The sequence below is a fragment of the Vespula pensylvanica genome, chromosome 9 (genome assembly GCF_014466175.1).
Source record: "Vespula pensylvanica isolate Volc-1 chromosome 9, ASM1446617v1, whole genome shotgun sequence".
In the NCBI taxonomy this organism is placed as follows: domain Eukaryota; kingdom Metazoa; phylum Arthropoda; class Insecta; order Hymenoptera; family Vespidae; genus Vespula; species Vespula pensylvanica.
Window position 1 is genome coordinate 2,092,018 of NC_057693.1, and position 14,933 is coordinate 2,106,950.

The 14,933-nt window shown below is 34.8% G+C and overlaps 1 protein-coding gene across 3 annotated transcripts in view; it reads right to left on the bottom strand.

The window, feature by feature from the left end:
• Positions 1-387: 387 nt before the first annotated feature.
• The window catches only part of LOC122631498 (glutamate receptor ionotropic, kainate 2), a 125,871-nt gene continuing 111,325 nt past the window's right edge, over positions 388-14,933 (bottom strand). For 2 of the 3 annotated variants that reach the window (XM_043817234.1, XM_043817233.1), the window contains exons 13-19: positions 12,509-12,706; positions 12,190-12,415; positions 11,296-11,460; positions 6,795-6,895; positions 5,789-5,996; positions 3,488-3,850; positions 388-3,252 (exon numbers count right to left, since the gene is read on the bottom strand). In XM_043817234.1, the coding sequence (XP_043673169.1) occupies positions 3,119-3,252; positions 3,488-3,850; positions 5,789-5,996; positions 6,795-6,895; positions 11,296-11,460; positions 12,190-12,415; positions 12,509-12,706 (1,395 nt within the window). In that variant the 3' untranslated portion in view covers positions 388-3,118. The remainder of the gene's footprint in view (positions 3,253-3,487; positions 3,851-5,788; positions 5,997-6,794; positions 6,896-11,295; positions 11,461-12,189; positions 12,416-12,508; positions 12,707-14,933) is intronic. The other variant, XM_043817235.1, reaches the window with a different exon arrangement.

Genomic DNA, 14,933 nt, shown 5'->3' on the forward strand with positions numbered 1-14,933 from the left:
GAGAGAGAGAGAGGGAGAAATTTGAGGAGAAGCAAAGGGACGACACGTACCGCCAGTGTGACATGGAAAAGGAGATTTGCATAAATAATATATCGAGTAGAGCAACTTTCGAAATAAAGAGGAATGAGATAGTTCTACTTCAGCAACTTCAAATATGTTCCTTCTGAAATTATCCTCGGTGATTGATGAAACGTCGTCATATCGATCGTTCTCTCTTCCTTTCTTTTCCTCCTCCTCTTCCTCCTTCTCCTTCTCCTCCTTCTCTCGTTGTTACAAAATGACGACACGTTTTCTCTTTTGTTTGCGAGTTTCCTAAATAAATATCTGTAAAGAGAAGGATGATCAAGATGGAATTCCTTTTGTTTTTCATTTTTAAGGTTTATCGGATTAATTAGAAAAGAGATGGTATATTTTTTATTATACACAATACTACCGTTTAATTATGAAAAGTCGATAACACGATGTTAAGTCGGTCTTCGATGCTTTGTCCTTTTTTTCTTTTTTTCTTTTTTTATTTCTGTTGTCGGTTTTTTTATTTTGTTTTTTTTTTCTCCCGACGTTAATAACAGATCGGATTTACAAGATCTCACCAATTCGAAAATCAAAGTACCGTCTCGCAGTGAAATTGCGTTCTGAGACAATACCTTGTTATCGTTTTTACATAGATGCTGTTATTTCTTGAAAAAAAAAAAAGGAAATGTAACGTATCTAATAAATCTGTCAAATCGTGTAATTAGCTACCTCTCTCTCATTCGCACAACTCTTTCACTCTTTCATTCTTGAAGAAATAATGGCACGATACGCATGATACATTCATGTTATACAATTCTCACAGACGTAACATTAAAAAACGAGTGGGCGATTTAAATCGTCGTTGTACATGCGTTCTTCTAATATCTTTTATCTTTCGTGAAAAAACACACATTCGCTGTATATACACATAATATATATATATATATATACATATATATATATATATTAACATTTTATATATAATAAATTCGCGTCGATCGTGTCAAAATATGATTAAGATTCTTATCGACCTAACACACCTTTTATCTATGGTTTACACGTATGTTAATACAAGATATATATATATATGTGTGTGTATATATATATATGTATGTATATTTATATATACATATGTACAAGTCGTTATACATGCAAACGATATCGTTCCAACGTATTCGAAGAGCTAAAGTTAACTTCCAGGAATTAATTACTGATCCGAGTGTTTTCGTTTAGAGCTTTTTCTTAATGAATCGTGAAAATTCGTTTAATCGTCTTCATTACGAAAATGCTCCATAGGAAAATTTTTTCTCAAATGATTTTCCCTCATTTAAAATATTTTTAAAAAGTTGCGCGAAATTCTATTTAGTTTTTTAACGTCGTTCGATGTACGAATGCAAACATTTGCAAACGTGATCGTTTATATTCGAATTTGAAAAAAAAAGAGAATATCCGATAAGTTCGACTCTTTAAAATTTTAACGCGTTTCATTTTTTCAATATACGTGTATCTAATTTGGTCGAAATCGATAACGATCCATTAATTCATTTTTCACGTATGTAAGCTCGAATCGAGTTTAGTTGTAGATAATATATGTATGTATGTGTGTGTGTGTGTGTATATATATATGTATATATATATGAAACGAGTCACGATCGATTTGAATTATAGAATTTTTGAATTACTTTTTCCATGGATTTAGTTTCGTTTGAAAATTGAATTCGCGTTCTGGTCTTTGTCCTTTTTTTTAATTTCTTTTTCATTTTTTCTTTTCCTTTTTTTTTTTTCTTTTAATTTCCTTCGAAATTCGAGCATTCCTTCGGTCCTCCAGAATAATTTTGAAGTACCTATTCGCTCTCGCCCAATATCAGTAACCCTACGTTATTGTGCATTTTTACGATATTATTACGACGCCAATAAGCTTTATTCGGAATGAAAATCTTTGTAATCGATTTTTCGAATTCATTGAATAATGCGTTGAATCGTGCGTCGAGAGTCCGAAGTCGGACGTACAGATCGGATTATTAATTGCGTAACGTAGCTAAAGCTATTATATTTAGGCCATCGTTCTTAGCGATACCTCTAACTTTATAATTCACGATCGGTCAGACTATAAACTTTGTCCGTGCTTCGTCGATATCGTATTCGACGTTGCGAATAATAATTTATAAGCTTGGCAGTGATCGCTTCGAATTTGGTCCGACTGCAACGACGTACGTATATTTTTTGGCTCATCCTTTCGATTTATCCCACTCGAACGTTTCGATAAAACGATACTCGAGAGATCGAGTTGCTTTTTCTTTTTGTTTCTCTTTTTTTCTTTTTTTCTCTTTTTTTTTTTTACAACAAGTTTCTACAACAACAAAGTAATAAACAGTAATGTATGAATAGTTTTTCCATTCTTCTATCAAATATCAATCAATCATCGGTTTTTACGTCGGTTCGCCTTATCGAACGTTAAAAAATAAACTAAAAGATTTCGATCGATATGTTTGACTTTCTATTCGAACATTGTTCCTCTGTATTCTCGTTTCTACTATCGGACACAGGTATTCGTCGATCTAGCGAACGATTTTATCCCTATTAAGTTAGACAGTAATTATTAATTCATCTTCTTAATTGACTTTGAATTCTGAATTCGAGAGAAAGATAACGTCTCGATGATTTGTAGGAAAACAACAACAACGAAAAGAAATAGTAAGTAAATAAATAAATAAAAAAAAAAACAGAAAAATACAAAAACGAAGAATTGCTACGAAAGATTTCTCTCGAATAGTTTGAAGACGAATACCTGCCTCTTTATCGGCGATAACGCGTTCGGAAACGCATGTCCATTGACGTAACGTCAGCAGCGGCGATAGCAGCGGCAATAGCAGCGGCATTAGCAGGGGCAGTATCAACAGCAGGTTCAAGGAGTCACGGAGGAATTTTCGGTCATCCTTGGTTCGGCGCATATCACGGCGGATTTCGTTCGTTCGTTCGTTCGTTCCGCCGACTATGTGTGCTATAAACACGTCTCCTTTTGATTGATCACATTGATCACGACGGAGGCTTGAGTCGGCAGCTCATTCTGGACGGGCACACCTGTAGGCACCTCCTCTAGTATAGGTCAAAGAGTCGTGGTCCTTGAAACCGCTGCAGAAGGTGGCGGTGGTGGTGGGGGTGGCGGAGAGATCACCACGTCCGGTTCACCCCCTAGATCGCAATCGAATCTCCAGAGGATGCTTTCAGGGTGGTCACCTCCTGTTTAAAATTATATTTCCGTTTTAATATATTTCCGATTGGATGATGGATCATCTTTATATTTGACAATATGCTTTTATCTATTTGTACGAATAATGAGAGACATTTTGATGGAAACGATATAAAGAGATAAAATGATGAAGAATGATAGAAAGGGAAAGAGAGAGATAGGGAGAAAGAGAGAGAGAGAGAGAGAGAGAGAGAGAGAGAGAGAGAGAGAGAGAATTGCAATTACTGAGAAACGAGTCTTCGTCATCGACATCGAACGCATCTAACCTTGACCCAAGACGATGCCTGAAGAGCCCCGTCTCTGTTTCAATGGGGCTGCCTGGTGCTTGTGCGCGTGACTGTGACTGTGACTGTGGCTGTGATTGTGTGAATGAGAGTGGCAGTGTGTGTGACGTGTGTGCGTAGGTGTGACTTTGCACGCTGGCTGTGGTGGCTGCTGCTGCTGCTGTTGCGGCTGCTGTTGTTGCTGTTGCTGAGGACGAGGATGAGGATGAGGCCTGTGCTAGGTGTTCCCGCCACGGGCCACCCCCACTTGATCGAAGCTCAATGATTTCTTCATCTCCGTCATCGGCAATGCACCACCCTCCTGCTGAGATAGGAACAAATATGCGTGTTAGCTATATCGAGTATAATAATAATATATCGAGTTATAATAATAATAAAAAGTGAAATATAAATAAACACATCTTTTTTCATTATTATTTTTTTTTGTTTTTTTTGTTTTTTTTTTTTTTTTTTAGCGAATCTTTATTATATCGCGTCGATGATTTTAATTAACTAATGAAATTGTATATTTTGTATTATTTTTATTGCTCGCTATGTATCATAAACGAATGTTTTTATTGATTCCTGTCTTCTTTATTTGTTTTATTCCCTTCGTCAAATTTCAATCACAAAACGTTTGATTTTCAGCGTAAATTCTCGTTGCAATTTCGATTAAATTTATCGATGATGTTAAACCGAGGCACCGTTCCTAACTTCTCTGCTTCTGATTAAACTTTAAATCGAAGTGACAGCTACACGATGATAGATCGCTAAGAGAAAACGATAGACAGAAATAGTGAAAACTTATAACTTGCTTTTAATCAGTTTCCTTCGCAGTTCCATTCATAATTTTGCTTTCGATAAAAGACATTCTAATGAGTTCTTGTACGGATTCATTTGTGAAATATATACTTTATAAGAAATAAAACGATATATTTTTAAATAATTTAGCAAGTATATAATGTACTTTTTGCAAAATAATATACGTTGTATTCCCAGTACATTTTTTTTTCTTTTAGTCGAATGTTTTCTTTCAGCTATCGCGAATTTTGAATGATAATCTTGAATGTGTGATTTGGTCTGGAAGAATCACTTCCGTACCGATCACGAACACTATTCAAGGATTTTCTTTTTCGAAGGCAGCAACAATTTTTTACGCTCCAAGACGTTTCTTTCGCACCTCTTTGAACGGATCGTTTTAAAGTGAAATATATAATATAGATCAGTGGTGCGCAAAATGCCTTCTTTAGATAGAAATTTTATACGATTTCAAAAACCTTTTTAGTTATATATTAGTCTATACATGTATATGGAGCTTATAGTTCGTTTTAAGAATAAAAGAAAATAAATAAACAGAATTATGACTTTGAAATTGTATTATTCTACTGCTTGAAAATATCGTAATTCATTGTATCTGCACCATTGATATTGATAAAAATACTTTTAGTGGAAGATATGAGAAAAAGAAAGTTAAGATACATTCGCCAAAGAGAAAGAGAAAGAGAAAGAGAGAGAGAGAGAGAGAGAGAGACAGAAAGAGAGAAAGAGAGAAAGCAAGAGAGAAAGAGAAAGAGAACGAGATGAAGAGATACACAGAAATTATTTACGAATAAAACGACACTCGTATTTGAAATACTTCCTTGTTATTCATGATGAACAATTTTGTTTTTCTTTGAGCGCTTCGAATGACTTATAATACGAGCTTACCTGTCACCTAAGAAAATTTTTGGGTCCATGAATGCCAATACTTTGTTTTCACGGTAATAAAAATTTATCCTCTTTGTTATTAAGAGGAAGTGAAAATATATATTTCTAATAACATTCACTTAAACGAGTTTGCTTCTCGTACAATTTTATTTTCGTAAGGAACAAAGTCAAAATCAAATTACATACCGTGAAAACGAGTGCAGGCTCTACGACCAACGAATCTTATTCTTTCGAGAGAAACGAGACTCGTTCGTGCTCGAAGTAACCATATACTATTATCCCTTGTTCCCTTTCTACGTTTCTCGCTTCGTACACGGCCCTTTATTTTCGATAAGAGAAAGTGGAACGAAAAAAGTATCGTTCAAAATAAATAACGAATCGTAAAAGATTAGAGAGGGAGAAAGAGAGAAAGAAAGAGAAAAAAAAGGAGAGTACCCGGACCATGTCAGATGATAGAGAGTTTGAAAGGGAACAAAAAATGATAATATTTCATGAAAGAAATGAAAGAAGAAGAACCGTTGGTCGGTGGGCCCTTTATGAGGGACAGGACTTACACCATTTAACCTAGGTATATCCAAGCTGGGTACATAGGTGGTCTCTTCGTGTCCACTCGAATAATATCTCGTCCTTCTCCTAGTAGCATGTGGACTGCAACGGCCGCATGATACAGGGACTGAGGAATTCCGCGATTTTGAAGCTGGCCTCTGTCGCGATCCACAGCGCACGGCGAAACGCAATTCCGAGAACATTTCGGCGCAGAGTGACTGTAGGTTCCGTTCCATCGTATACCGCATGCAAGCACGGTGTATGTATGTGTATGTATGCATAGGTATGATATGTATGTATATATATGTGTGTATTTGTATGTATGTATACATGTATGTATATGTATATGTGTATGTAAATGTATATATGTATGTTTATTTGTGTGCAACGGAGAGAGTAATAAGGAGAAAAGAGGAGAACCGATTAGAGAAAGGGAGGAAGAGAGAGAGAGAGAGAGAGAGAAAGAGAGAGAGAGAGAACGGGAAATAGATCGCATTGATGGTAATAGTAGGAACAGGTGCAACGTGCGTGCGTTACCGTTGTTGATATCGTCGTCGATGATGAATGTTGCGATCGTTGAGAAGGTAACGAAGAATCCACCAGGGTACAGCAACACCAAGAGACAATACATAACATAATCACAACCATCATTCAACCATGCATGCAAGTAGGGCTCGACGATTTCTTCTCGTCCCTTCGACTTCACCATTTTCAATCTCTCCCAAATGCAATCATTAACCTTTTTTCTTCTTCTTTTTCTTCTGTATTTGTGTCAGAAGAAGAAGAAGAAGAAGAAAAAGAAGAATAATTTTTCTTATCATCGTAGAAATTATTGGATTGCGTTTTGTATCATCATGATCGAGTGATGAAATGAACGAAAAAGATAGAAGAGAGATAAAAAAAGGGAAGGGTCGAGAAAGAGAAAAGCAAGTATTTTACGCTCATGCAATGGAGCGACTTAACGAGAAAATACAAAAGTTTTGCGCAATTATAGACATCGAATGAAGTTCGCTTACCCTGTCGGAATGAACGTTTTTCTTGGAATTCCAGCAAAACTCGAGAATCGCCACTAGGATTGCTAGAGCAAGGCCGCAGAGTAGTACGACGAAGACACCACCTAGAATGGCAAAAAGCGGAAGCTCATTATTTTAGTGCCAACGTGTGTGTATATATATATATATATATATATATATATATATATATATATATCTTCTCTCGTTTTCTATTCCTAATTCTGTACGTGGAGAGCTTGCGGATCTTTAACCTAACCGTTTTTAGATGCTACGAACACCGAAATGTTGTCTTTCTTTCTTTATTCTTCATGTTTCTTTGTTTCTTATTATCCTTTGGTTCCTCCATTCTCACTTTCTCCTTTTCTCTCTCTCTCTCTTTCTTATTCCTATTTCTTTTCTTTCTCTTCATTTTCGTTTTCTCTCTGTTCACAAAGTTTCACAAAGGAGAGACGAAAGTCGAAGGAAAAGTCCGAAGAGAAAAAGTTTGAACTGCGAGAAAGAGAGAAAGAAAGATATAGGTATATATGTAGAGAGAGAGAGAGAGAGAGAGAGAGAGAGAGAGAGAGAGAGAGAGAGAGAGAGAAAGAGGTAGAGAAAGAGGTAGGGATAGAGAGGAAGAGAAAATCGTGCGAGCAATATCCAAGAAGAGCGTATCGTGGCTAGCGCTAGAAAACTACTTTGTCCCGTGGGTGTTAGCTCGGAAATGGAGACGCTTTCGAGTATACTTCCGTTGAAATTTCGTTTATAATTCGAATGATTTATCGATTTCTTTTTCTCTCCCTTTTTTTCTTTCTCTTTCTTTCTTTCTTTCTTTCTTTCTTTTTCGAAACTATTTCCATTACCTTAATCGTGATCTTATTCTCATCTTCTTCCGGATTTTTTTTCTTTATTTTTTTTTTTACGAACGTATTGCTCACGTGAATTACGTTTTATTAAATCCTAAGCATTGTTTATTTCAGATCAACGATTTATTACTCTCGAATAAATTTTGTCGATGAAATAAGGTCCGTAAACGGGTTAGAAAGTTAAGCAGAACTTTGGAATTTTCGTGTGGCCGCGTGAATCTGAGGTTACGTGTATATAAACGTATTCAGAGTGGATCCAGACTGTTTTCATCCATAAGCTTCGAGTTATAAAATTTATGCTGATTTTAATTCATTATCCATTCGAGATAACGCATCGTGGAAACGCAAATGTGATCGAAATATTTCTACTGAAACGATATATATGTATATATAACGTTCTTGTTCACTACATTAAAAAAAAAAAATAGTTTTTTAATCCGATATACTTTTGTCATATATTTCCAAACTCTTATAGGACACCCAATATATACAACACCACGTATGCATATACTTATACCAAGAGAAGATTTTAAAAGTTGTTTCTTCATCGATGGTAAGTTTGCACATGGACTAGGGAAAACTTTAGAAATTTTCTTATAGAAGAGAAAAGAAATACGACGAAAGGCGCGTGTTACCTTTTCAAATTCTTTCGTGCTAATGAACTCATCCTTTTCGAGAGGAGTCGAACGGAAGGACGATCGCAACGACTTGCACGTATTTTATCAAGAAAGAAAGTTTCTTTCGCGTCGCGATCATCTCGTTGAAAGTTTTCCGTTTGCTTGTCCTGATAATAGATTCGAGGAAAAAGAAGAAAAAAGAAGAAAAAAAAAGAAAGGAAAAAAAAAAGAAAAAAAGAAAAGTAACTACGTAGTAGTAGGTATACGAAGACTCATAAGTTAGAGAGTTGGAATTAAGTAAGTACTGCTAGCAGGTAATATCTTTTTTCTTTGGTAGAATGAATTTCATGCGACATGTACACCTAGAGGCGGTCGAAAGGGACTCAAGAAGAATTTGCATAAGCGCGTAACGTGTGATTTAGGTGACGTTCACAACGTATCACCGGAAGACACCAAGTTTCACGGACCGTCGCGGATATATCTACTTGTATATATATATATATATATATATATATATATATATATATATATATATGTACAGGTACGTGTGGGACTGTATAATATATTCATATATATGTAGTAGGTCCACCTGCGTATCTGTGGTTCTCTCGTATCTTTTTCTTTGACCAAAGATAGCAAAAGACACGTCAGAACTCTAAGAGTCCCTGAATTCCGTGAGATCCTTTCCAACATCCCTTCAGAAACTCAAGTACTAGCCACGACTAGTTCGAATTACGCGAACCTTTCTCACGAAAGTTCATAGAAACCTTCTCAAGTTATAATTACAAGGAAATTAATGGAATAAGACTCTCGAAGATTGGATCTAGTACGAACGAACTAGAGAATTACTCTTGAACTCTGTCAGAATTTCATATAATGTTATTGTCAAATAATCGTTCAAATACGATCGAAATGTAATTCCATTCAAGTGAAACGTATAGAAACACAGAAACTTTGAAGTCAAGTCGATTGATGGTTATTATCGATAGGATTTTCATTCTATGTTAATTGGACAATGCATTAAATTGCATGTTCGTAAATAGTATGTTTAATATCTCTTCGATAGTAACATTTCAGTTTGCTTGGAATCATTTTCTCATAATGTAAATTTTTTCTGTTATTAACTGATTGATTAAACCAAAGCAGATTCATAAAAGCAGATACGATTACAGAGTGTATTTACGAAATAAATTTAGTTCGTCTGAAGTTACGATATCATAAGTTAAATCAATGCTAGATTTCTCAAAATGTTTATGTTTCCTCGATAAAAGATAAATATTTCAGTGAAAATAAGTACTAATATATAAAATAATTTTAATTAAAATATATTTAGATAACTAAAAGTGTTTATTTTTAATTATTGATAGTATCGTTCGCGAGTAAAATATTACTTAACGTGATACATTAATAATGACAGAGATCTTTCGACAAAAATGAGATGCGGGAAACGGTGAAAAGTTTGTATGGTACAGTTGGAACTTTGAATGTAAGATGACGACTAATATAAGATGTTACGTTTACTTTGGTCTGGGTTGTGGTCTGGGAATAAGCAAGGGCATCGTTTTGAAGAAGAGCAATTAGTAGCACGGCTGCAGTTTCAGAACATTTTCCCAAGTGAAACACGACAGTTTTCCGTCCCGCTGATCGCGAGAAGATTCGTATCACAGATAAAAAAGAATAAAACGGACTGGCAAACAATTAAAACGTTCAAGAGGAAACGTAATAAATCGAGAAATAATTTGTTAATCTTTTCTTTTCTTTATTTTTTATACACTAACGAGTGTTTGTTCATGAACGACGTAAAATATTCGATGATCTTTTTCGAGTTTAATTTTCTTTTAATTTTTCTTACGACTTTTTACAAGTAAAAGAGACAGAAAGAGAGAGGGAGGGAGAAAAGAGGAAAATTTCACTTTACGATCGTTAGAGAGGTAAGACCGAGAGATAAATAGTCAGCAGCTGGAGTTAGATTCTCCTACGGGCAGGCAAACGGCAGTCAAGTTATCGTCGAAACATGCAATTAGCAGTTCTTCTACAATTTAGTGGGATTTTCCTTGAAAAGTCGTGTAGACCTCTTTGCAATCTCGTTGAGTAGCTTTCCGCTACTGGTAAAGTGTATACTTATCTAACTTACGAAGTACATCGAGGGAGAAGGAGGAGGTTGGAAAAAAAAAGAAAGAAAAGCGAGGAAGATCATAAGGTGAGATTCCTTCGAAGGACTTCTACTGAAAATTTAAAGAAAGAATAAAATTGCAACGTTCTATTCTTTCTCTTGTATTTTCTTGCGATCGAAAGCAATTTTTTTTTTATTGTTCAACCAGACAATAATCGTACCAACGAACAAATTCTATACTTCGTATGCATTTATGAGATATTTCTCTTCGATAAAATCTTTCTTCCTTTTTTCCTCTTTTTCCCTTATCTTTTATAAATTTTCCACTCGACGTTACGCCAGATAACGTTAAGTTCTTCTCTATGAAAAATTCGAAATGTTTGAGTGTACATTTATGCACTTACAAGGATGCAGTCGTACGCGCATAAGGTGTACAAATCAGAACTCTTATTTAGTAACACGTTTTATAAAATATAGCGTTCGTCAGAGCATTCGTCGGCCTTGAAGGTTTTCAAAATTTCCTAAGCTCGCCGTAAATACGATGTTTCTGGTTGGAACGATCTTCGAGTTTATGTACCACCTTCGCAGTTACGTTCGAAGGATGTAGTAAAGCATTTGCATGTTAACTCGTACGCTCGCTATCATTGTTGAGCAGTAGAACGGATTTACGAGGACGATGTAGAATCGATTTTTCTTTCTCGCAGTTTTCCGAGCTGCGAGCCACGGTAAGGGATTTAAAAAAAAAAAATTGAAAAAAAAAAGGAGGAAAAAAATCGTTTTCTGAACAATAATAAAGAGACAAGAAGAAAGAAAAAAAAAGAAGAGAAAGTGCATCAACTTGTCGTCAATGTTTCGAGATTTTCTCTTTTATTTAACGCGAAAAAAAGAAGAGAGGTTATTAAAGATAAATGATTTTCAAATCTTCTTACCGATATTTTCGACTCCTAGAGCGCTAGCTTTACTTTCCTTATTTTTCTCGTCTCTATTACACACGTCTCCCGTATTCTTCCACCACTTATCGTAGAGGATCTGTATTACACCTTTCTCCTGTAGCTCGAGAATGGCTAGAGATATTTTATCCCTCCAGGGTGAGCCTGCATATAAAAAGCCTTCGTTAGTTTGGTCAAGGATCCCTCTATATTTATCCTTCTCTCTCTTCTCGCCGATTTTCATTTCTACGTCTTTCTTTACTTTCCTTTTATTTACGGGAATACAGACAAAAGTAAGAAGGTCGTTTTGAATCCTCCCGACGAGATTATTTTTTCTTTTTTTCTCTTTCAGTTTTCTTTTCTTTATTTCTTGTTTTTTTTTTCTTTTTTTTTTTTTTTTTTTTTTCCTTTATAAGGAAACGAATAACGCGTTGGGAAAATTGATCGAACTCGACGTACACGTTTCTTTTCTCTTTTTCTCGGACAGGATAGAAAAAAAAGAAAATGATGAATGCTCCACGGTAATAATACTCATGTACTTTTTAAGAACAATTCCAATGTAAACCCGTATTTGTAATTAAGAGAACTGCTGTAGTTAAGCAAAAAAGGAACGACCTCCGCGGTCTGTTTTTACATGTATTTTATTAGAATATACTGTGAATGGAAGCGTGATTGTAAAGGGCAGCATGAATAAGGTGGTCAGTAGTAGACAGGTATATATTTCGAGTTTTTTCGTTGGGATAGCATGATTTTTTGCGTTGCATATAAAAACGAATGTTAATAACCAGGAATTCCTAAAAAAATTACGAGTAAAATAGTAACTAAAAAAATTAGGATGAAGAGTGGCTCTGGTTTTTACATTAAAATTGATGCCTTTTCCTTTATCTAAATTACCTTTCGGCGTGGCTATTCCATATCCCTTGCTATCCAATAAACCTCCTATTTGTGTCAAATTGCAGTCTCTTTGAACTGCATAATCCAGCATCGTAGATTCCATGAGAAACGCGTAATCACCCTCCAACACCCTCTTTACCCCTTCCTCGTAAGTTTTTACAAAAACGGAAGGAGTTTTCGATTCCATGAATCTCCACATTTTTTGATAAGTTCCAATTTTCGAATCCTACCAATCGGCGAATCGTTATAATGTAGAAAATAAAATGATATTTGACATGTAAAAAATCGTTGAATTTGTAAATGCAAATTATAGGCTTACCCTAAAGAAAGTCATTGTACTGCCACCTTCCAAAGTGCCATAAGATATCTCGGTTTGTTCCGCTAAATCGGCAGCATTTTCTATCGGCGTTATCATCCTTTCAACCGTTAAAAAGGCTGCGAGATTTGCCGTATACGAGGAGATGATTATGAGCGTGAAAAACCACCATATTCCACCAACTATTCTCGTACTGGTCGCCTGAGGAAAATGGTAACGAGATCTTTTATGCGAGACGAAGAAATCTGCGAGCAATCCTCAATACCATAACAATCGATAACAATTCTAATCGACTTTTCTATATCTATATATAATCTTATTTTTCTTTTTTTCATTTTTTTCCTTTCTCGAAAATAATTTATAAATCTTATGAAATCGACCACAAATTCTTCGTTTGGATCGATTCGATGTTTTTATAAGAAACGTAGAAATAAATCGAATTAGTTCAAATAAAATTTAAATCTATCGAAGTTAGTTGTAAAGTTTCATTAATATAATATAAACCGAACGATCGCGGCATTCACTTCGCAAACGTTGAAGGATTATTTCTCAAAAACTTTCTCTTGTTTTAGCTGTTAAATAATGCCCGATAAGGGGAAGAACCGTCGGCAATGAATTCGATTTAATTTAACAGACTCGTCGAGCGATAAAATCGAAGCTACGAAGCGTTAAAATAGAACTCTGACTATTCGCGCCTTTTCCATTAAAGTCTAAACTTTTCCTTTCGTTCCCTTCTCTCACGACTGGAATTCATCGCGTAAATTTGAGAGAGCTATTTTAAACCGAAAGATTTTCTCATTCGACTTCTCGTTTGATATCATTTTAGATGTCTTCCTATTTTACGTTATACCAGGGTACGCGTTTTGTTCTCTGAGCACTTCAAAAGCACTTGGAAAATGAATCGAAAATTCATGAAGTGCGAGATATTCAAATTTAAGGCATAATCAAGTCTATATTTCGAAGTTTATATCTTCGCGCTATTCCAAGAACGCAATAATACGATTCCTTTATGCGCTTTCGACGAATTCTACCTTCGATTAAAAATCAAGTTAGACATCGAAGAAAATAAGAATATTTCATTGGTAAACGACAACAAAAATTTTTTCAGTTTTTATTTTTTTTGCAAAAGCAAATAAAATATGAGATTACGAAAGAGAATATTTCTTATGTTCAATTATGATCACGATAACTTTCATTGAATAATGAATAATGGATAATAAAAAGAACAACAGAGAATCTGTGTTTTTACAATTACCTAATCATCAAAAATATCTAATTTTCTATTGTAATTAACACCAGGTAAAGGATCGTTCGCAGTATTGTGTAAGTTTGAGCTTTATAATGAATGAAAAAATATCGACGAGAGTTACGTATATATAAACATATTTATACACATGCTTTGTACGCATGTATCAAATATTACACGCACGAAATATTCCATTCTTTTCAATATTTTGTTTTTATTTTTTAGCAAGTTTTGCTTTTAGCAATTTATTCATAATTTGTACGATGAATTTCTTTTAACTATATGAAAGAGATTGCAAAATATGATTCAGAAAGTATAAACGTAGTAGATGTAAATGATATTAAAAAAGTAATATTTGGGTGTATAACACTACTAATGCGCTTATTTTTTCATATTTTTATCGGTATTAGTGGTGAAAAATACACGAAAACGATACATAGAATTGTTCTTGAATGATTTTCATTTGTACATACATTTTCCTCCTATGCTTCCATTTATCGAAAAGCCAATTCACCGTTATATTGGAAAATAACTATGTATATACACAGATGTATACACAAAATAGTAACACGAGTATCACGTTGAATAGTCGATTAGCATGGAAATCGAAACGACTTATCGACTCAACAATTCGCGAGTGAGATTATAATCGGGCGTGTTCAATCTCAGTAAGAGTTCAAAAAGAATATTCGTCTGAAGTAAAGTATCGTATAATGCGAAGATGATGATGAAAAAAAGAAAAGAAATAAAAAAATAAAGAAAAGAAACAAAAGGAAGAAAAAAGAAAAAAAGAAAAATAAAACATTGAGGGACTAAGCTTGATAATAATAATAAAAAAAAAATGGAAACATTGGGAGCTCAGCTGCAATGTGCATGCAGGATGCAATGACAAACTCTGACACAATTTATCGTTTCCCGTTGGTGCTCACGTAGGTCGTGGACTCAACTAGGATGCTCGCCGATGCAAACTGAGCTTATGCCTTCTATTCGTCATCTTTTTTATCGACTTATTTATATCCGTCTTTGAGCAATGGGTATACAAAAGAAAGCTAAGTTTCGTTTGCAAAATACTCGAAATTCTTGTTGAACGTTTCATCTTCCGTCCAACTTGAAAAATACATCCAAGAATCATCGTCGACAATAAATCTTTTGCGGATGAAATCCGAGTGATATATTTAAATT